This window comes from Cibotium barometz, chromosome 36, assembly GCF_041138505.1.
Source record: "Cibotium barometz isolate CiBa-2024 chromosome 36, ASM4113850v1, whole genome shotgun sequence".
In the NCBI taxonomy this organism is placed as follows: domain Eukaryota; kingdom Viridiplantae; phylum Streptophyta; class Polypodiopsida; order Cyatheales; family Cibotiaceae; genus Cibotium; species Cibotium barometz.
Window position 1 is genome coordinate 32,502,637 of NC_141081.1, and position 23,717 is coordinate 32,526,353.

A 23,717-nucleotide genomic window follows, 5' to 3' on the forward strand; every position below is an offset into this window, starting at 1 on the left:
ATCCAAAGCATCGTTTGTCCTTGTGTTTTCTTTTCACCATCATTTCATTCTAGAATCCCCCTCATCTTGCTTCCTCTCTTCCTGATGAGCCACTTTTGCACATTCAATTTCATTTAATATATGCATGGAAAGAGCAATGATCATGCAAGCTAGGCTAGCCTCATGTTAAGGGGGTTCACACATGTCGTAAGGGGATAGACTCGACTTTTTTTCACCTGAAATCTATTGGTGGGGGAGATACTACAGGGGAATGCCCTTGGGCGGGCAAGATGAAACATCATTTTGCCACTTTTTAAAGGGGGGTCTATGAAAAAGCATGATGTTAGTGAAAGGGACATTCCATGGAGACACATGCCTCATGGTTTGATGATGCTTAGTTGTACTAGTAGGGGGGGGGGAGAGAGAGAGAGAGAGAGAGAGAGAGAGAGGGACATTCCATGGACACATGCCTAATGGTTTGATGATGCTTAGTTGTACTAGTCAGGGGGGGGAGAGAGAGAGAGAGAGAGAGAGAGCAACAAAGACGCCTTGCTGAGTTGGAAGACTATTGAGTTGTACTAGTCAGGAGAGGAGGGGATAACAAAGACGCCTTTCTGAGTTGGAAGACTATTGAGAGGTACAATATGAGAAGGAACCCATTGAAGGAATGCGCATCACTGCTTTTTTCTGTAAGAATGCTCATCTTTTTCACAGCTAGGAAACTCGAATGCCCGAAGCTTTGATCAGAGAGAGAGAGAGAGAGAGAGAGAGAGAGAGAGAGAGAGAGAGAAAAGAGCCATGGTGATGCGTAAGGTGGGCAAATATGAAGTCGGCCGTACAATCGGAGAGGGCACATTTGCCAAGGTGAAGTTTGCACAGAACTCGGAGACTGGCGAAAGCGTCGCCATGAAAATCCTGGACAAAGAAGCCATCCTCAAGCATAAAATGGTGGACCAGGTGCATTTCTCTTCCCTACCCATACTCCATGTATGTTTATTGATTTGCAGAAATCAAGAACAGTTGAATTCTAGGTCTAGTTAATATTTTTCGTGCAGGGTCTTACAGATCAAGGGTGTGCAAACGAGTTTAAGTTTTCAAGAGATCATTCTTAGTGTAATCCGTTCTCATTTCTTTTCTCCGGCTTCAAAAATTGCTGTCCAAGTCTTCATTGATACAAAGGAAGGGGCCTCTAGGAGTCTTTGAGACTCTTCACGAGGCAAGTCTTATGTATACGAGCTTAGAAACTCTTTGCAAGTTCCATCCCAGCTCAAGGTAACGGTCTTCACCATGGCATTTGTGTATGACCATGCAAGAAGACAAAGAGACAAGCCCCTTTCACGACTACGAATGGGGAAGTCTGGTGCTTAAAGTAGAGCTGCCCCATTTTCTTGGGAAAAAAGGCCATTGCTGCACAGTGTCCATGATGGGTTGAGTGTTAATTGAACCCTAGGCGTGGTATTTGAACTGAGCGTGTGACTCCGTAAGGAGCTCATGGCTGTTCTAGTTGTTTGGATATGTGCCTTTTCCCAATTGCTAGGCAGGAAAGGAGTTTTAGACTAAACCCCACCGTTCACTATCCTCTTTCTCTTTGAAGGCATCCACCCACTAACAGGGTGAACAGGGCTATCTGTGGTGTGGCACCTCAAGCATGTTCAAATTTTTCAGCCAGACTATCCATTATGTGGATCTGAAAGGCAGAGCTGTACTTTACACTGAGTGGTTGACCCTGGGGAGTTTGTTTAGGGAGAATATTGTGGCACATTATTGTGCAGAGACGGTGTTCATAACATTTGACACGCGCACAGGTTGGATCAGGTCTTGTTCCGTGTTCGCACCTTTCAGGGCAGTTTTTGTTTACTGTGGGCAGGCCGGGCTGGCAGCACAGGGTCTGTCCTGGCAGGGCAGCCAAGTTTGGGTGCACCATATTTCTGGTATGCTGGTCATGAGCAGGGGGACCTGCATCTAGCTAGCAAAATAGCACAAAGTGACCTATGAATAGGCCCTGAGCCCTCCCACCCCCATTCATCATTGTCATTGTTGTGAGCCTTAGCCATTGTTGTCCAGCATCTCCCTCAGCCTGCGAGAAGCCCATATTGGTGGCAGGAAATCAGCAGCAAACAGCAGCAAGATCATTCACCTAGGCCCTTCTGTTGGCAGCCAGCGTCCATTTGAAGATATAGGTTCCCAACGACTTGGGCTGTAAGTTGGGGAAGTTTTTTTTGCATTCTTTTCAGTTTCAGCCTTCGGCCACAGTTTGGCAGGCTTGTACATAGAGTTTTACTCTCTGTAGTAATACAGTTGTCATGAGGAGAGAGCGATGATGCTGTAACAATTTTATCAATATGTACATAGATCCTAGCCAACATGGCCTCCAAAAAGGTAACACCTATGCTTGACCTGTCCCACAAACCTGGGATCAGAAGGGCATGAACTAGCCTTTTTATAGGCTCCCGAAATACCCCTATATAGAGTCGTCCAGCAGAGGACAAGCATAAAATGCAATATAATGCCAAACTGTGTGGAAAAGCCTTCCTTCTCCTTCGGACTACCTTGGGTAAAATACCTAGCTTTAAACTGGGCTCTTTACTGTCCCAAAAGGTTCCTAATCACAGCCTTAAACTGGGGATTAAGCATGTCCATAATGTTGTGCATGTGACATCCCCTCATGCTAAGCTTGATGATGGGAATCCAACCTATCTTTGATGATTGACATCATCCCCTTAACTGCATGTGGAATGTGCATCCAAAACTTGAGGCACTCTTGACCACTTGGATCTTGTCTTGAAAACCTTCTGCCACAACCTTGGATTGCTCCAATCTCTAATTCTCTGTTTTGTGTGAGAAACATGTGCCTATTCTTCTTGTCCCCTCCTTGGGCTGAAGATCTGTACCTTTCTTGGGCCGAGAGCTTGATCCCTTCTTGAAAACTTACAAGCCCTTGTTCCTCTGCTCATCCTTGTATATGAAGGCTGGTGGGCTGAGCATCATGGGGGCTTCATACCCCATGATCCCCACCTAGGGGCTTTATACCCCATGGCTGCCCTCATTTTCGCTCCACCGGGATACTTGATGTTGAAGAACCACTTGGCTACCTTTTCCTGTATGGACCAAAAGCAGCTATCTTTGTTTTGTGCATTTTCCAATCATGCACCAATTTAGCACCTCAAGGTCTCAAGGTCAAGGCACTGGCGAGGGTATCATCATTGCGCAATGAAGTAAGGGTGATGGGCAACAACAATATCGTGGGGACTTCCAGGCTCTGATACCAATGTCATGCAGAAGAATTGCTTGAATTAGGAACTGTGCAAAACGCAGAGATGAATAGAGAGAACAGAGAGGGATGTTGCTGTAACAATGTTTTCTATATATTCATCAATATATACATAGATCCTAGCCAACATTGCCTCCAAAAAGATAACACCTATGCCTATGACCTGTCCCACAAACCTGGGTTCAGATGATTACAAAAAGGAATGAACTAGCCTTGTTATAGGCTCCCTAAATAGCCCTATATGCAGTCGACCAGTAGAGGACAAACATAAAATGCACTAAAATGCCAAACTGCCTGGAAAAACCTCCAGCTCCTTTTGATTGCCTTGGGATACCTAGCTTTAAACTGGGTTGTTTATTGCCCCAAAAGTTTCCTAATCTCGGTGTAAAGTCCTTCCCTGAATCTTCCTAAACATAGCTGAAAACCAGCATTAGTGATAAACCAAATCATGAAGTAATAGGCTAGCTCCTCTCCCAACCGCAAGCGGCATCCACCGATCTCAAGGCTAGGGCTTCTTGCATAATCCCATAGGCCTGTGTCTAACTCCGGCGTCCCATACCACCGAGGCCTACCCATAGGTCTTCAACACGCCAATCTACGTATCCGTATCCGCCATGTATGTGGAACGTAGGACAAGTCCTCAACCTCAATAAGTTCCCAACATCTCTTTCAGTCGGCCGACTTGTTCCTAAGTTGCCTTTCCTTGAAATCTATAATCCTCTCGGGTTCATGTGGAACATAGGACAAGTTCTCAACCTCAACAAGTTCCCAGGATCTCTTTCAGTCGACTGACGTGAAAGACTAGATGAACTTTCACATTCAAAGGTAGCTCTAGTCTATAAGCAACCTCAGCAATCTTTTTCAAGATCCTGTGTAAGGTCCACAGTACCTAGGGGATAACTTGCCAACCTTCCTCATACGTAACGTCTCTGAACTCTTGGGCCCTCTCAAATAAACTAGCATTCCCTTAGTGAACTCCCTTAGTGAATGCTGTCTATTGGCATAAAATCGTGCACGATCTTGTGCACTTCTGATAGCCTCTTGTAGCATTTCTTGCGTATTTGCTAAGAAATCTCTAGCCGCATCAATTTGAATACCCTTAAGATCTAGGTTGGTATCTATACATCAGCATAAACGGATTGGAGCCAGTAGTTGCATACTTAGCACTATTATAGGCAAACTCGATCATTTGGATGTACTTCTCCCAATCTGATGGTCTTTGAAGACGTATGCACGAAGCATATCCTCCAAAACTTGATTCACCCTTTTTGCTTGCCCATTAGATTGAGGATAATCAGAGCAACTCATACTCAACGTAGTCTCTAGTCTTTGGAAAACTACCTACCAGAAATGTCCAAAAATTTGGAGTCCTTATCATTGACTATATCAAAAGGCAGTCCATACAACTTGAAAAGCTGCTTAACAAATTGCTGCACCAATTCGGTTGTCTTTATTTTTCACTTTTGTAAGTAAAAATTGTGCCATCTTCATCAATCAGTCTACCACCACCCAGATAGCATCATGCCCTCTGCTAGTACGTGGAAAACCTACAATGAAGTCCATGGTAATACTCTCCCATTTACCCCCTGGGATCTCTAGAGGATGCAACATACCTCCAGCCCTAAGGCGTTTAGCCTTATTCACTTGACATTGACGACACTTTACCACATAGTCCTGAACATACGCCTTCATCTTAGGCTAGTAAAACGTCCATTTTACTAAATCATAACTTCGTTGTACCCCTGGATGACCCACTATAGACGCATCATGACATTCATACAGGATCCTCTTCCTAATCTCAACGCTAACCGGTACACAAACCTTTGCATTCCGAACAAGGAACTGACCCAGAGTCACACGGGGACGCGGCCGTAGGGATGCGGGACGCGGGGACGCGGAGACGGGGACGGCCTGGGACGGGTGGGACGCGCAGGGGACGCCGTGCAACACGGGGACGCATGAGGGCGTCCCGGGGACGCGTTCCCGAAGCGCGGGACGGGGGAGACGTGGTGAGGGGACGTCTCCAACGGCCAGAAACGGGCAGAAAACGGCCAGAAACGGGCAGATTTCCAGCTATAAAAAAAGGCACACTCTCTATTGCACCCACACTCATTTCTCAAGCCTCAAGCTTCCAAATCCAAACTTCAAAGTTCCAAGTTGTGCCAACTTCCAAGCCATCTCTCTCTCTCTCTCTCTCTCTCTCTCTCTCTCTCTCTCCAAGCCATCTCTCTCTCTCTCTCTCTCTCTCTCTCTCTCTCTCTCTCTCTCCAACTTCCAAGCCATCTCTCTCTCTCTCTCTCTCTCTCCAAGTTCCATGATCCATCCCTCTTGAGACTTGCAAGCCTCAAGAGTCAAGCAATACTTGCAACTCTCTATTGCACCCTTCTTCCCTCTCTCTCACACTATCATCATTCATGGCATCTCAAGGTGAAGGCGCCGCCGCCACATCTTCCGTTGCGGGCTCTTCACGAAGGAGGCCGGCGGTGCACACATGGTCATGGTGGGATGAGGTCCACTACACTAGTCGTGGAGTGGGCGGTGGTTCAAGGGCATGGAATTGCAAGCTTTGTTCCTACAAGAGAAGTGGCGGCGCCAACAAAGTGCGAGCCTACTTTTTGCACGAGCCGGTCATCAAGTGCAATTTTGCGCACGCGTTACTCCTGAGAAGCGAGCGGAGCTTCTTGAGAAGCTCAAGGTTTATGAGGCGGCCGAGGCGGCAAAGAGAGGGCGACATGTTGCCGTTGATCCTCATGATGTGGTGAGAGCACGAGAGCAACCGACGCGAATGGAGGTGGAGAGGAACCCAAATCTTGCTTCAAGCTCTCAACCATTCAAGTCCACTCCATCCACATCGGGTGCCTCCATTCCCATCCGCCGTCAATCCACTCTTAACGAGAATTGGAACCCAAAATTGAAGGATGAGGTGGATAGGTCGGTGGCTAGGTTCTTCTACCACGACCACATTGCGTTTCAAGCGGCACAGTGAGAGTCGAGACTCAATTCTCTTCACTCTTTTTTTTTTAAATGTCTCATGCTTCAAAGCATTTGTCATATTGCCAAAAAAAGCTAACATGCTACATGGTTTTCCTTACTTGAAATAGGTCTCCTTACTTCCGTGAGATGGCCACAAAGATCGGGGAATATGGCCCCTCTTATGTGCCACCTTCATCGGAAAAGATTCGCACCACTTTGCTTGATAGGGAGAAGTTGGCCGTTGAGCAGGCGGCGGCGGATACAAAGGCAACATGGGAGACTAACGGAGTCTCTCTCATTGTAGACGAATGGAGTGACACGCGCAAGCGCTCCATCCATGGAGTGGTGGCCTACTCAAGGGGCAAAGTGTACTTCATCGAGTCACATGATGCGAGTGTCACTGGGAAGGCCGTGGATGTGCTTGCCGCGGAATGGGCGTCCACGATCGAGGTCATTGGGCTGGAGCTTGTGGTCGGCATGGTGGCGGATGGAGAGGCGTCAAATAGGGCAGCCGGGAGCATTATTGAGTCAATGTATCCATCCATCACAGTTTCTTTTTGCATGGCCCATTGTCTCAACAACCTCCTCAAAGACATAGGTGCCTTGCCATGGATTGCACCCACCATTGAGGAGGCTAACCAGCTTGTATCCTTTGTCCTCAACCACCAAAGGCTGCGACATGAGTTCTCTAAAAGGAGCACTCTTTCCCTCAATTATTCTGAGACAAGGTTTGCATACAACTTCCTCATGCTAGGCCGCTTGTCTACATGTGGCGGAGCCCTAAGAGGGCTTTTCCTTAGTGATGAATTTTCTGCCATGCCGCAGTCAAAATCGGCAACAGGGAGAACGTGCCGAGATCGCGCCGACGATGCCGCTTGGTGGGAGAAGGTGAAGACACTCGATGCCTTGGTCAAGTCTATTGTTCACCTTCTACGAGTCATTGACGGCTGTGAACCATGTATCGGCAAGGTCTATGAGGCCATGGATCGCATGATCGAGTCACTCCAGCAGCTTGTGCCAGACAGGGCCGAGTTTGAGGAGATCCACTCATTATGTGAGTCCAGGTGGAACTCCTACTACTCCCCTCTTCATGCGGCTGCCTTTGTGGTTGATCCAGAGTTCCAGGGCAGAAAGCAAGAGGCCGACAAGGAAGTAAGTAGGGGATGGCGGATCATCTTGGAGCGCTTAGAGCCCGACCCTACCATCAGGCGGAAGATCAGAGACCAGCTATCTCAGTACAGGACGCAGCAGGGATCTTTTGGATGTTTAGATGCACAGCTTGACCGCCTCAAGATTGGGTCTCCTCTTTGGTGGGAGGATTACGGATCAGATGGGCCGGAGTTGCAGCGCTTGGCTATTCGCATCCTTAGCCAGGTTGTGAGCTCTAGTTGCTTGGAGCAACTTTGGAGCGTTTACAGTCACATTGCCTCTAAGAAGAGGAACCGCCTTGAAGTGCAAAGGGCAAGTGATTTGGTTTTTGTGAGCGCTAACTTGCGCATGCTATGTGCGACAGCAACAGGGAAGGCGGATCCCTTCACCGAATGGGAGATGGCACAGCAGGATCCTGCAGCTCAGGAGCATCTTGAGGAGGTAGAGGAGGAGCTACAGCCTGAGGGGGAGGAGGCTTCAAATGGCATCGACGACTTCGACTTCCAAGCCTCCCGCCAGGCTAGCACTTCAGGAACTTGAGGCTTGACTCTTGAGCCGTGAGCCATCTCACCTTTTTTGTGCCCACTGCCAATGGCCATGATCTATTGTGATCTATCTAGTATCCCTATTTTGTACCCACTCTTTTTTGTAACCCTCACTGCCCATGAGGCATGTACTTATCTCTTTGTATCTATCAGACTATCAATCACATAATCAGTGTGCCATCGATGTTTTATTAGCGCATTTTGCTCAAAATGACTCTTGTTTTTTTGTCTATTCGGTGTAAAATTTTGTTCAAAGTGTGTCTCTATATGTATGTCATGCATACAACTCCTAAATTGCTTTTAAAAAAGAGGTTTTTTTTTGCCGTTCCCGACCCCGTCCCCGGGACGGCACTTCCCCGTCCCCGTCCCCGTCCCCATGTGACTTTGAGTTACTGACCACCTGCCACACTGACGGATGGCATGACTCTTGAGTCTTGGCCTAAATCTGTGGAGCTCCCTGCTTGCACTTGTTGCCAATACCGACTAAAATGAGCGTCGGTCTCACATGGCCTTCTCAGGGAGTCAAGGAACTGACCACCTTCCACACTGACGGATGGCATGACTCTTGAGTCTTGGCCTTAATCTGTGGAGCTCCCTGCTTGCACTTGTTGCCAATACCGACTAAAATGAGCGTCGGTCTCACATGGCCTTCTCAGGGAGTCATGAAGGTCAGCTCTAATCTCGGTGAAGCTCTAATCTTGGTGAAGCTCAAAATGTTCACCTCCCCAATTTTACTCAAGGCATCCGCAACTGTGTTCAGGCTACCCTTTCGATACTTTATCTCCATATCGAAATCTTGCATCAGCTTAGCCCACCACGCATTCCTCCCCCACAACTCAGGTCTATTACATATGTACTTAGGAGGTTGGTCAGCACAACAAACTTGGTTCCATAAAGGTAATGTCGCCAAGTTTTTAGAGTGTGTATAACCGCATACAGCTCTTTCTTATGAGTGTGCCATTTGACTTGGGTATCGACAAGCTTCTTGCTTTCAAATGCCACAGGTCGGCTATCTTGGAACAATGCTACACCTATTGTGAAATCACTAGCATCTCTCTTGATCACAAATGGTCGGCTACGATGTGGCAAGGCCAATACAGGTGCTTCCTTCACCTTAAGCTTGAGAGCTTGAAAAGCTGCATCAAGCTTCTCGTTCTTCCAAGAGATCAGGCTATTGGACTTATGTCCTTTACCCCTAAGGAGGTCTGCGAAAGGTGTAGTTAACTGTACATAATTCCTCATCGACTTCTTAAACCGTGAAGCTAAAAAACGCTCGAAGTTGCCTCATAGTTTGAGGAATTGGTCAATCCAAAATGTTATGTATCCGCTCAAGATCTATGCTTATCCCATCTCGAGAAATCCATTGTCCTAGATATATGAGCTCTCTTTTGAAGAACTCACACATCGTATACTTGCCATACAACTTTTCTTGTCTCAAAATCCTCAAGACGATTTGGAGATGTTTGATGTGCTCTTCTAGAGTACGACTATATCAACATATCATCCAGAAACATCAGCAATGATTATAGCATCCTCTTACACTGGAGAGAAGCAAACATACGAAGCTGATCTAAAAGGGTGGGATGGCTTAACATGCGGAATCATAAGCTGTCACAGATTCCAGCATAGTGATATTTTTTCAATTGGCAGCTTCATTGATTGAGAAACTTTTGTGATCCATTTTTCATTATTGTGGATGTTTAGCTGCAGTAATATCTGAATGTAGGAATGATTGGCCACTGCATGCAGATCAAAAGGGAGATATGCATAATGAAGCTTGTTAGACATCCGTATGTGGTTCGTCTACATGAGGCAAGTGTTCTTCCTTGTTCTTTTTTCTCCCAAATATCGAAATCCTCAAGGTCCTTTTCTTTAATTTGTTTTGTTCACGGGAATAGAAGTGGGGGGGTGTGATAACAGTTTGTGTCCATATTCAATATTCAATTTCCTTTTGTGATTTTATATGACTGGAGAAATAAGATAAAATGATGTGGCAGGTGCTTGCAAGTCGAGCAAAAATTTACATTATACTGGAGTTTGTGACTGGCGGGGAGTTGTTTGATAAAATCGTGAGTAGGTCTTTATTATAATGCTATTAAATTTGATTGTATATAAAATTTAAACTTACTGTATTCTTTTAGCTTTTAAAGATTGCTTCATGAAGTACATACAATTGGTTTTGTGAGGCTGAGACAAATAATTTCTAGTTCAAGTGAGCATGCAATAGTCCACAAGGATTCGAGCTGGAGCTCATGCCAGCGACCCCCGAGCACCACGTTTTTCTCAGAGGATGCAGACCCTTTGGTTGGAGAGTCATGGGCTTCACAGGCACCGTTTGTTTTCCCGGGATCCCCAAGGAGTACTTGGTGTTTTTACTGTCAATTGGACATACCTGGGACAGGTATTCGCCCCCCGCCCCCGCCCCCGCCCCCGCCCCCCCGTGCCCGTGTCAGCCGCAAATAGAGTTGCCAGGGCGGCTAGACTCCCCACACTCCGGATACTTGTAGCCTCCTCGAAGAACTTGCCTCACCACTTCACAACCCCCCTGCCTCGATGACACTCCCGCCTCGTTTTCGCCCCGTTCGCTGGCTCTCCCCACCCCCCCCCCCCCCCCCCCCCCTCCTTAGGCAGGGCCTCACCCCCAGGAGGAGTTAGATATGGTGTGGTAGACTGTTGGTGGGCGGCAACCTCTAATGCAACAAGGGCCAGAATCAACCCACCCTGCGCATGGAGTGAGGAGCCAAAACAACACACACCACCACTCCCCCCCCCCCCCTCCCTCCCTCCCTCAGGAGCCGATTCAGCCCCACTCCCCTCAAATGTACCAGACAACACCACCACTGGACAACCTCCCCTGCAGCCCCCTCCTCCTCCCCCGGGCCCGCCTCCACCCACGGCAAAGAGGGGAGATCGGGCTTCTTCCTCTGACCCTGTGGAGACCTAGATCTTCTCCTCCCCCATCACCAGGTTCGCCTCAGCTTCATTGGGGAAGAAGTGGGGGGGTGGGGGGGTGGGGATGCTCTTTCCTACTCATGGGATACTGAGTGGACTACGCTGTCTTCCAGTGGAGGGGGGAGAATTCTGAGGATCGAGCGTCCCTTGGGGTCTGTGTCGTCATGCACCACTCCCACCCCACCTCTACTGACGTCGGAGCTGTGGCTCCAGAGATGGTTTGGGACGATGAGGCCGTGACCCAGACTTTACAGGACCAGGCAGTGTATCACTTCCAGATGGTGGGAGACATTCGGGTCACAGACACCATTGGTGCTTCTTGGGAGGCTGCTAGGATGGAGCTCCTTCACCTCATCCTAGGGTGGAAGGGGATACCCCTCTTCATCTACTTTCACCTCAGCTTCGCAGTGGAGCATGGAGTCTACAGGGAGGAGGTCCCACCAGAGCAGACCAGGCAGCAGGCTCAGGAGGAGTGGGTGCATCTATTTGCCCGCATCGGAGTGTACTTGGAGAGGTTTCGCCCTTGCACCGACTGCCATTACCCCCCCTTGAAACCTGGCCCAACGATTAGCCCACACCGGAGTGTACGCTGTCTTCCAGTGGAGGGGGGAGAATTCTGAGGATCGAGCGTCCCTTGGGGTCTGTGTCGTCATGCACCACTCCCACCCCACCTCTACTGACGTCGGAGCTGTGGCTCCAGAGATGGTTTGGGACGATGAGGCCGTGACCCAGACTTTACAGGACCAGGCAGTGTATCACTTCCAGATGGTGGGAGACATTCGGGTCACAGACACCATTGGTGCTTCTTGGGAGGCTGCTAGGATGGAGCTCCTTCACCTCATCCTAGGGTGGAAGGGGATACCCCTCTTCATCTACTTTCACCTCAGCTTCGCAGTGGAGCATGGAGTCTACAGGGAGGAGGTCCCACCAGAGCAGACCAGGCAGCAGGCTCAGGAGGAGTGGGTGCATCTATTTGCCCGCATCAGAGTGTACTTGGAGAGGTTTCGCCCTTGCACCGACTGCCATTACCCCCCCTTGAAACCTGGCCCAACGATTAGCCCACACTGGAGTGTACTTGGAGAGGCTTTGCCAGAGCAGGTCAGGCAGCAGGCTCAGGAGGAGCGGGTGCATCTCTGCCCGCATTGGAGTGTACTTGAAGAGACTGCCATTCCCTCCCCTTGAAACCTGGCCCGAAGATCAGGCGCACCATGGAGAGATCAACCGTGGCACATCACTTAGCTTTTCAGCCATGAGGATTGTGTCATGGAATGCTAGTGGGCTTGGAGGCGCTTTTTGCAAAAGGCGCAAGTTGACCGTCAGGATGGAGCTCCACAGGGCCCTTGTGGGGGAACTGTTGATGTGCTCATGGAGCATCACCTCATTGCCTGCCGCACCATGGGAAGTTTCTTCCTGCTGGCTGGAGCCACACCTACAGGCTACTTGTCCCCAGCTCTTGGGTCCTCGGGAATCAGGGTGTAGTATGCATTTTAGTTGGAGAGCCACACCTACAGGCTACTGGTTCCCAGCTTTCGGGTACATGGGAATCAGGGTGTAGTATGCATTTTAGTGGGAGAGCCACACCTACAGGCTACTGGTCCCCGCTTTCGGGTCCTTGGGAATCAGGGTGTAGTATGCATTTTAGTGGGAGAGCCAGTGGCCTCCCAGGTGGTGGACACATGCATGATAGTCCCTGGAGGAGCTCAGTGGCTGATCCTCCAGGTTGGGGAGACCAGACTCGGGTTCCTCAACATCTGTGCTCCTAACGCAGCAGCAGATCGCACCACCTTTTGGATTAAAATGTGGCAAGGTCTACCCCCTGTAGATGTGTGGTGCATAAGAGGAGACTTCAACATGCTTGAGGACCCCGAGGACTGCATAGGCAGCAGCCCAGACCCCACCATCTGAGGACTGGAGTGCTCAGATTGGGAGGAGCTTGCTTTCCGCATCAGAGGCCAGGATACCTGGCTCCTCCTGGAGTTTGGTCAGATGCCTCACAACCTTTCCTTCTCCCGCTCCGATCGCTGGACGGGCAGCCTTACCTTATCTCGCCTGGACCGCTTCTATGTGGATGAGTGGGGTTGCGACTGAGGCAGCATGGTTTGAATCCTTGCCGGCACGTGGCTCTTCATTTGGCAGACCCATGGCACTAGGACTGCCAACAGACAGCGTGGATCACCTGTGTCTTCCGAACCCTGTCATTATTAGGAGGATCAAAGAGATTTTGTCCGCCTACATCCCCCCCCCCCCCCCCCCCCCCCAAAAAAAAAAAAAAAACCCAACAAGGGTGCCACCGAGTCCCTGGACCATGCCCTCCAGGTGGCAGACAGAGCGTCTCGGGATTTCTTCGCCACAACTGGGCCCCATTTCCACTGCAAGGGTATTCGATCCTTGAGGAGGCCAGATCTCTTGGAGGGGACAATGATCCTCCTAGGCTTCTCACCATCTTGGGTATGAGGCATCTGTGCCTTATACTCTGGCACCCACAGCCAGGTTTTCATACAGGGAGGAAGAGGCAATTGCCTTGCCCATCTTGCGCTCTGTGCAGCAGGGCTGCCCACTAGCGTCCTTCCTCTTTGTCTTCGTTGTGGAGGCGACCAGGCTCAGAACACACAACTCTAGGGTCTTCGCCTCCCCATTCGCTCTCTTGAGGAGCTCCTTGATTCTGAGTTTGGTGATGACACCGTTACATACCTGGAGGGCTGGGAGGGTAACCTTTGCCGATTTGTGGCAGTGATTGAAGATGTTTTCCTCACTTCAGGAGCTTGGATCAACTTGCACAAGTTGTGTGGTTTCTGAGCCAGCAGGGCACCCATCCTGACTTGGAGGCCAGTGACGGTTTTCAGGGAATCCCCCTTGGCACTCCAGTACGCTACCTTGGATGTCAGGTGGGACTAGACATTATGTCAGAGCAGCAGATCGCCCCTCTCCTCTTGAGCATTCCGAGGAAACTTCCTTATTGGAACACCGCCCGTCTCCCACTCGCTGGCTGGACTGTAGTGGCCAACTAGGTCCTCCTTGCAACCATGTGGTATATCACTTCCTGCTGGGTCTAAAACGGAGAGTGCTAACCCATTGCCTCTGAAACCCTCTTTGCCGCCTCCCCTCCAGCCATCTGATTGGGGCTTGCTCTCACTTCTCCTGAGTAAGACTCTGCTCCAGTTCCACCCAGACTTTGGGAACCTGGAGACATTTCCGTCCCCTTCCTGAGCAGACCCAGCAGGAGCACCTTCTGGGTTTGTGTGATGCCTCAGGCATGTGCTTCTACACCCACTCAGCCATTGTCTCCTTCCCCCTACCAAACCCCCAGATGACGCCTCGATAGCTTTCTTCTCCACGACGGGGGTTTCTCCTTGGTCACTTTGGAGGTTGGTTCCATCGGGAGCCTCACCCGCTCACGAAATAACTATGATGACGCTACCCCCACTCCCTTCCAAAGAGTCCATCATGGGCCTCTAGGAGAGGAAGTGGCAGATCCACACACCCACACCCCCACCTGCCTGCCCCACCCCCACCCCCCAAACCCCCTGATAGAGTGTGCACAGAGCGGAGGCAAGGGGAGCACCAGAATGTGCTGAATCGAGAGTGCAAGAGAGAGATATGAAGCCAATAAGCTGAATATACTGCAGTGAATGCGATCCTGAGCAAGAGACCAAATAGTCTCATAAGTGAAGGATACAAAAGGGAGCAACTGTGTCAACACATGAACCACACAACTCAACAATGAAGATATGGAATGGGAGAGGCCAGCCCACCTATTTATAGGTAAGGAGCTAGCGGACTGGAGCTACAACACCCGACATGGGAAAAATAACATGAAAAAGGGAAAAAACAGGGGAAAAATAAGGGTGGCCAGGCTTCATTATGACTGAGTCTGCCCTGCATCTCGGAGTTTGACAGAAACTCAGTATGTAGACCTTCGTATGAATGTATGCTCTTATGTGTGTGTGTGTGTGTGTGTGTGTGGGAGTATATATTGATACCAAGTTCTACACGCAGACCTTTGTATGAATGTATGCTCTTATGTGTGTGGGGTTTGTGTGTGGGAGCATATATTGATACCAAGTTCTACACCCAATATTGGGCACTGATGACGTTAGTAGGGATGTTGTAGTATCTAGTCTATACTATGCATTATGGAGTTGATGGTTATATGTCTTTCGGATGGACTACCATGAGGTTATAACTTGCACTTTCTTATAAGGTGAATTTGGGCATGTCCCTAGATTCCTCTAGGTATATATAAACTCCAAGAAGCCGAAGGTGAGGAGCCAAGGAAGCTTGAGACACCGGCTTGGTGAACAAATCTGTTGGATTCTTTGTTGAAGGACAATACTTCAAACACAAATCTCCAACAAGAACCCGTTCACGAACATAGTGATCTTGAATCTCAATGTGTTTCGTACAAGCATGAAACACAAGGTTCTTGGCGACGGTGATGCGACTCTACTATAGAGGAAAGCTCCACAATAGGCTGCTTTTACTGCTCCATGAAATGGCTCCCGACCCAAGTGAGAAAACACAACCAATGGTTGAATGCTGAGTAGCCGAATCTCCAGCCCAATCTAAATCAGTCCATCCAAGAAGAGTGCACCCTTGGGCATAAAATATGCCAAAATCCAAAGTACCACTCAAGTACCAAAGCACCCTGAGGCACACCACCAATGCTATTGACGGGGCTTGGATGTGAAAGAACTCAATAAACTGACTGTGAAACAAATGTCCAATCGGGAGTAGGTCAACCATACCAAACATCTGATGAGAACCTGATACTCTCCCAAATCAATCCTAGGAGAAGTATCAAGAAGAGAAAACTTCTCACTAGTATCCATAGGAGAAGATACTAGTCTGCACTTGCACCGAGTCATCTAAAACTTGTCAAGAATCTTCTGTGTACTTGTGCTGAGAAAAGAAAACTCCCTGAGGGGTTTGCCAAATCTCAAAACCAAGTAATGTAGAAGGCCAAGCTCCGTCATCTCAAACTCTTTCTCCAAAGCATCCATGATAGAACGGATCCTCACAGAATAAGAACATGTAAAAATGAGGTCATCAACATAGACCACAATGATAACAACTAACCCCCTCTCAAAGAGGATATAAAGGTTCGAATCTGCATGAGAGCGGCGCATGCCAAGCTTTTGAAAGAACTCATCTACCGCTGGTACCAAGTGCACGGAGCCTGCTTTAGACCATACAAGGCTTTCTTTAGCCGATACACCTAGTCAAATCGCGGTGGCTGGTCAACATACACTTCCTGGGTAAGCTCTCCATTCAAGAAAGCCGACTTGACGTCCATCTGGAATACGGGCCATCTATGATGTCCTGTAAGAGCAAGAACGGTGTGAATGATAGTCATCTGAGCTGTTGGAGCGAAGGTCTCATCGAAGTCGACCCTAGGGCGTTGGGCATAGCCCTTGGCAACCAACCTCGCCTTGTGCTTGTCCAAGCTGCCATCAGCTTTGTGCTTCGTTTGAAAATCCACCGCACACCAATCACCTTACGTTGCTGTGACCTAGGCACCAAAATCCAAGTGCCATTCTGTTCTATAGCTAGCTCTGCTTGCATAGCACGACGCCAGGGCTCATGTGAAAGAGCCTCGTCCACAGAAGTGGGATCAAAAGGACCATGAATAATAGAGGACATAAGAGCATAGTTAACAAAAACGTTGCCCTCATGAACTTGTTTCCCTGTAACTCTGGAAGATTGCCTGAGAGCACCAGGTGGAGGAGGAGAAGGAAGCTTTCTCAACCCAGAATGATGAACTGTCTGATAATACCATCTAGGCATTGGTCTGCTCGAGCTCGTTGGAGGAGCAGCAGAGTCATCATCATCATCATCTGAATGAGAATCCACAGCTGGAGGTGTAACAGAAACAGGGGGAGGAGAAGGAAGTGCATCACGCCCCTTTGAAGGTATAGGAGTCTCGTTGAACACTACATCATGGCTCACAACAACTTTGCCGGCCTGCTGATCATGAAGACGATATGCCTTGGACACAAAACTATATCCAAAAAAAGTCATACACTGAGACTTCGAGTCCAACTTGGCACATGTACATACGCTGAACAACCAAATACCTACAAATGAGCAACACAGGGCTTCTCACCATGGAAAGCCTCATATGGACTTTTATCTGGAAGAGCAGTTGTAGGAGACCTGTTCTGAATTTAGATAGTAGTAGAAGCCGACTCAGCGCAGAAACGTCGAGGTAAAGAGGAATGCTCAAGCATAGCACGGGCCATTTTCCAAAATAGTCCGACTCTTCTCTACAACTCCATTCTGTGATGGAGTGTATGTTGTAGTAAGTGATGGGGAGAAAACTGAATTAGGGTTAAGGTTCATTCATGGGAGACATACACAGAGAAGCAAGGGAGAGAGAGAGAGAGAGAGTTGTGGGGATAAGTCAACTCACCAAAAGCATGAGTGTGTGACTCCCCTATCACACATGTATATTGCACTAGTACACATAGTGCACTTAGTACATTAAAAGTACTAAGTGTACTATGTACTATAACTTATGGGCTTGTACACACTATAAGGGTGGGCATAACGCCTTTACCCCAACAACCTCCCACTTAAAGGCAAAGTGCCCTTAAGTAAAGGAAAAGAAAGAATCAGCATGTACATGATAATATACAAGGCCATATCAAGGCTGAAAATGGCCTCATCCAATGCCCATCAAGTGTCTGCAATGAGCAAACCGCTCCGGAGGCAAACTCTTCGTCAACAGATCAGCCGGGTCGTCATCCGTATGAATTTTAACAAGCTGAATTTACTTGTTCTCTATCACCTCTCTGATGAAGTGATACTTCACATCCACATGCTTCGTCTTTGCATGAAAAACAGGGTTCTTTGCCAACTGAATGGCACTCTGACTGTCACAATGCAACAATGGAATATCCCCTGTATAGCCCAAATCAACCACTAACCGAGATAGCCATAATGCCTCCTTGCAAGCCTCTGTGGCTGCAATATACTCGGCCTCTGTAGTAGATAAGGCAATGCACTTCTGCATCCTGGATATCCATGACACAGCACCTCCTGTGAATGTAAACACATAACCGGTAGTAGACTTCCGGTTATCTGGATGACCGGCATAATCCGAATCCGTGTAACCATGCACTAATGCATCCTGTTTGCCAAAGCAAATGCACATATCCTGTGTGCCCTTCAGGTATCTCATGACACCTTTCACTGCTTCCCAATGCTTCTTGCCAGGGTTGGCCATGTATCTAGAAACCACTCCCACTGCAAATGCAATGTCCGGCCTAGTAGCAACCATGGCATACATGAGACTGCCACAAGCTGAAGCATACGGAATCTTGGCCATATCAGCCCTGTCTGTATCTGACTGTGGGCTGTCCATAGCACTGAGTTTCACATATGGAGGAAAAGGAGTACTAGCTTTCTTCCCCCCGTCCATATTGAACCTCTGCAAGACTTTGCCAATGTATTCCTTCTGAGACAAATACAACACATGCTGATTTCTGTCCCGAAGTATCCGCATACCCAAGATGTGATTTGCATCACCCAAATCCTTCATATCAAAGGTTTGATGCAGCCTCTGCTTCAAAGCATCCATCTCTTTACGAGATTTCCCGGCAATCAACATATCATCAACATACAAAATGAGAATCAATAGACTGCCATCCAAAGCTTTCTTGGTGTACAAGCAGTGATCTATGTCACTTCTCCTGAATTTCTGAGATTTCATGAATGTATCAAATTTATGATACCATTCCCTTGGTGCCTGTTTGAGCCCATAAAGACTCTTTTTCAGCTTGCATACAAGCTTCTCCTTTCCACTTACTGCATAACCCTCTGGCTGCTGCATATATATCTCCTCATGGAGATCACCGTGAAGAAAAGCAGTCTTCACATCCATCTGAATCAAGTCCAGATCATCATGCGCAACCAAAGCCAACACAGCTCTAAGTGTGGTCATTTTGACCACTGGAGAGAAGATCTCATCAAAGTCCACACCATATTCCTGCTTGAAGCCCTTAGCCACTAACCTGGCTTTGTATCTTGGCTTTGCATCTGGTGCAACTTTGAGCCTGTATATCCACTTGCATGGCAAAACTTTCTTGCCTGCAGGCAAAGGCACCAACTTCCATGTTTCATTTTTATGCAGAGAATCCATCTCTGACTTCATGGCACGCTCCCATAGAGCCTTGTCTGCCCTCTGTAAAGCCTCTTTATAACACGAGGGCTCCCCACAGTCAGTGAGCATCAAGTAGTCAACCCCTGGAACAAACCTGTCAGGGGCTCTGGAGGGTCTAGTGGACCTCCGTACCCAATGACCATCATTTGCAGGTTGCTGTCCAGCCTGCATATCACCCATTGGTGGCTCCTGTTCCATGCCATAAGGCTGAAAAATCATGCCCGGTATCTCCTCTAACTGTGGTATATCCATAGGGATATCTTCTGCCATCTCTGGCTGTCCATTTGGACCATTTTCAGCACCATTTAAGGGCTGGTTTTCCTGCTGTAATGGCTGATTTACAGCCCTTTGTTGTTGTCCATGATGTCCATCATCATCAAAGATGACTCTGCCAGGCTCCTGTTGCCTTGCAGGCTCCTTATACATGCATGTTTCATCAAAAATGACATCATTGCTGCGTATGATCTTTCTATTCATGGGATCCCAAAGTCTATACCCCATTTCACCTCTGTCACCATATCCTAGGAATATGCATTTGTGAGACTTAGGATCAAGTTTGGTGCGCATTTCCCTGCGTATGTGCACGTACGCAACGCAACCAAACACTCTCAAGTGCTTGTATGACGGAGGCTTCCCTGTCCATACTTCTTCTGGCACTTTCCCACCAAGCCTCGTGTTAGGTGACCTGTTTATAAGGTGAACGGCTGTCATAACAGCTTCAGCCCAAAAACCATGAGGTAATGCAGCATGTGACAACATAGAACGGACCTTCTCCTGAATGGTCCTGTTCATCCTCTCTGCTGTCCCGTTTTGTGGAGGATCATAAGGAGTAGAGAGCTCCCTCTTGATGCCTTTAGCATCACAAAAGTCCTGAAACTGTTTGGACATGTACTCTCCACCATTGTCGGAACGCAAAGCTTTCAGTGTTTTGCCAGTTTGATTCTCAACAAGAGCAACAAACTTCTGAAACACTGAGAATGTATCACTCTTCAATCGAAGAGGATAGACCCACACCTTGCGTGTGGCATCATCTATAAAAGACACAAAATATTTTGCCCCTCCCAAAGAAAGCTGAGGCATCTCACATACATCTGTATGCACAAGCTCTAACTGAGCATCTTTCTGTCCAAGAGCTTTCTTGTGGGGGCACTGTAGTTGCCTACCATATATACAATGCTCACAAAACTGAAAACTTGAAAACTTTAGAGAAGGCAAGTAACCCAAACGAGACAATTGCTCCATTCCCTTGACACTCATGTGTCCCAACCGGCTATGCCACATAGAGATTTCCGGCAGCTCGGTTGCATTTACATTAGCATGGTGACAAACACCTGCATGCATGAAATAAAGAGTGTCCACCTTAGAGCCTCTGGCAACAACCAGTGAGCCCTTACTAATTTTCCACTTTCCACTACCAAATGTGGTAACATAATCAGCATCATCAAGCTGTCCAGTAGAAAGCAGATTCTTCTTGATCTCAGGCACATGCCTGACATCATGGAGCATAAGCTGTGAGCCATCTGAAAACACAAGCCTCACATCACCTCTGCCAAGAATCTTGCATGCATGGTTATCACCCAAATAAACCACTCCTTCATTGCCAGCAGTATACCTGACAAACAAGTCTCTGCAACCTGTGACATGAAAGGAGGCACCTGAATCAATGATCCATGAGTGCATACCATGACCACCTGTAAGAAGTGAATGGGCATCAAGTGAAGACGTAAATAGGACCTCATCCTCACTGCCACCTGCATGTGACACATTGATTTCTTCGATCTTGACTCCACTTTTGCCCTTCGGCTTTACATCTTTGGCTTCATCTTTCTCTTTGTCTTTGCCTTTTCCCTTTTCTTTTTGATCATTTTTCCATTTGTAGCATTGCTTTTTGATGTGTCCCTTCTTGCCACAATAATGGCATTCCAAATCCTTTTTGGAGCGAGACTTGCTCCTTCCCCTTTCTTGGCTTTTCCCCCTTTGCTGGGATCTCCCACGTGCATTCATTGCATTGGACTTTCCAACAGAGTTGTTTTTCTTGTTCATCTCTTCTTGAAGAAGAGCACCCTCAACATCTGCATATGACAGCATAGCATTCGAATTGCTAGTGGCTGTCCTGAATGTGTCCCAACTCTCTGGCAAAGTGCATAACAAAAAAGTGGCTTTGAACTCATCGTCCATTGCCAACTTTTGATTGATGACCTGGCTGACAATACCATTAAACTCATTTAGATGGGCTGTCATAGACGCCCCTTCCTTCATCTGAAGACCTATGAGTTTCTTCAACCAATACACTTTGCTTGAGGCACTTTGTTGGGCATACAAGTCCTGCAATCTCTGCCACATTCCCCAAGCTGTCTTCTCTTCACGAATGCTGAAAAGTAATGAGTCTGACACAGACAACATGATAGTAGATCTTGCCAGCTCATCCATATCTTCCCACTCTTCAGCAGTAAGAGAAGCGGGCATCACACCCCTTTCTTTGATAGGCTTGTGCTGCTTTTTCTGAAGCAACACATTGTAGCACTGGGTTTGCCAAATGTCATAATTCTGCGAGCCTTCAAGCTTCTTGATGTGAAGCAATGAAGAGCTCTCACCTGTGGTTGCCATAGCAATATGCAACCTTTAATGCCTGACTCCCTGCAAATGTGCAAACACTGCACCCAAAATGTGCAAACACTGCACCCAAAGCACACAAAGTGCTCACAAATGTTCTCCCAAGCTTTATCTCCCACTGCGGAAGCAAGAATGCAACTTTTCTCCCACTTTTTGTGATGAAAACACCAAAATCTGGTTGCTGCAGATTTTGGACAGCACCTTAAATGTGCTCTTTTGCCCTTCCAAAGTACTGTACAGCAGTACGAAGTGCTCGCCAATGATGTACCAAATGTGTACCGGCAAGTACAGCAGCTGAAATTGAACCTTTTGGTCACTCAAAACAGTGTACAGCCATGCCAAAACTTGCACAAAGCTGTGCCAAATCTGTACCAGCAGGTACAATAGCAATAAATGCTCTCCTGGCTGTCCAAATGAGTGAAAATCAGACTTTTACAGTCCCGAACACTGCATACAACAGTCCCGAACAGAAATTGGGCAAAAGCCCCTTGACTGCAAGCTGATTTTTGAGGATTCAAGGCATAAATGGCTTGCCTGCTGCTTTGCCAAGCTCAACAAGCATACGAACTTGAAAAGCCCCTTGATTTGAGATCAATTTCTGATCATGCATGGTACATTGGCGCACATGAAGGCATCCAGAGTGTTCACGATGCTTCCCCCTGGCCACATATACATCAAATACATGAAAGCCCCTTGATTTACAGGCACATTGAGTGCTTGTAAGGCATCAACACATTATCCACAGCATCAAACGCGATTGCCTGCATGCAAATCAACCAAATCGGCACAAAAGCCCCTTGATTTGCACTGCAATTTGCTGCAATTTTGCCCAAATGTGCGATTTTTCACATCATACAGCATGTATGAGTGCTTAATTGCACAATTACATCAAAAGCCCCAAATTTCGACATCCAATTTCCTGCAAATTGATCCTGATTTGACCAATTTCCTGCAAATTTATCCTGATTGTGACCAATGTCACCCAATTTTGCCAATTTTGCTCAAAAATTGAGCAATTGGGCACCTGTACCTGCTCAATTGTTGATTGTACTTGCCCAATTGCAAATCCCAAAAAAAAATTGAGGAAAATACCTTGTAATTTTCTGATTTTTTCTTCAATTTGCATGCAAATTTGGTGTAGAAATCTGATTGCAGATGAGGGACTCCTCAGGCGTGCTGCAGGAGTCGTGAAGGCACAAGCCGACTCCTCTTCGCGCTACGGGTATGTACGTAGGCGTGTTCGCCTGTTGAATGCCGCCTCCTACTGCTTTGCCTGAATACGCTTTCGCTTAGCGCATCTACGCCCAGCGCTACAAGCTTGGCACTAGGCGAGCGAAGGCGCTAGGTGACGAAGGCACCCGAGTTGATGATTTCGCCTAGCGCCTGTTCGCCAACGATCTGGTTCGCACGCTTATGAGCGCCACCCGCAGTTGACTTCGCCTGTGTTGCTTCCTTGAGTTCGCTTCAGTTCGCTCGCCTATCTTCTTCGCTCGCTTGGCTCCAGTGCTAATGCGCTTTGCAGCCGATTAGCCTGAGTTCGACGGGCTCCTCTTCGTTATGCTGCCTTACGTATCTGACACGCCTTTGTTGCAGTAGGCGCCTGACACGCCTGCCCCCTTGGATTCGCCCTTCAAGATTGCTGGCTCGTTTCAGTTTCGCCTAGCGCCAGTTGTGGTTGGGCAGCCTGGGCAGCCACGTGGGCTGGCTACGGCAGCTGGTTGGCCAGCCCCTTTTGTGCTGCAAGGAGCAGGGCGACCAGGAATCAGCAGGGCCCAAGAGCAGGCGACCAGCAGAGCAGAAGAGGAAGGAGAACCTGGTGACCACAGCTCTGATACCAGTTGATGGGGAGAAAACTGAATTAGGGTTAAGGTTCATTCATGGGAGACATACACAGAGAAGCAAGGGAGAGAGAGAGAGAGAGTTGTGGGGATAAGTCAACTCACCAAAAGCATGAGTGTGTGACTCCCCTATCACACATGTATATTGCACTAGTACACATAGTGCACTTAGTACATTAAAAGTACTAAGTGTACTATGTACTATAACTTATGGGCTTGTACACACTATAAGGGTG

At 48.0% G+C, this 23,717-nt stretch overlaps 2 protein-coding genes across 3 annotated transcripts in view; both read left to right on the top strand.

Annotated features, from left to right (window-relative positions):
- Window positions 1-271: 271 nt before the first annotated feature.
- LOC147617813 (CBL-interacting serine/threonine-protein kinase 24-like) overlaps window positions 272-23,717 on the top strand; it is a 75,816-nt gene continuing 52,370 nt past the window's right edge. The window contains exons 1-3 of one of the 2 annotated variants that reach the window (XM_086776073.1): window positions 272-936; window positions 9,667-9,729; window positions 9,915-9,986. In XM_086776073.1, coding sequence (XP_086632199.1) covers window positions 778-936; window positions 9,667-9,729; window positions 9,915-9,986 — 294 coding nt within the window. In that variant the 5' untranslated portion in view covers window positions 272-777. The remainder of the gene's footprint in view (window positions 937-9,666; window positions 9,730-9,914; window positions 9,987-23,717) is intronic. The other variant, XM_086776072.1, reaches the window with a different exon arrangement.
- Window positions 6,233-8,052, top strand: LOC147617814 (uncharacterized). The gene has a single exon (XM_086776071.1). The coding sequence runs from the start codon at window positions 6,371-6,373 to the stop codon at window positions 7,910-7,912; it is 1,542 nt and encodes a 513-aa protein (XP_086632197.1). The 5' UTR covers window positions 6,233-6,370; the 3' UTR covers window positions 7,913-8,052.

Excerpts from the sequence above, each read along its gene's own strand:
- LOC147617814 (XM_086776071.1), top strand. The coding sequence starts at position 6,371 with ATGGCCACAAAGATCGGGGAATATGGCCCCTCTTATGTGCCACCTTCA.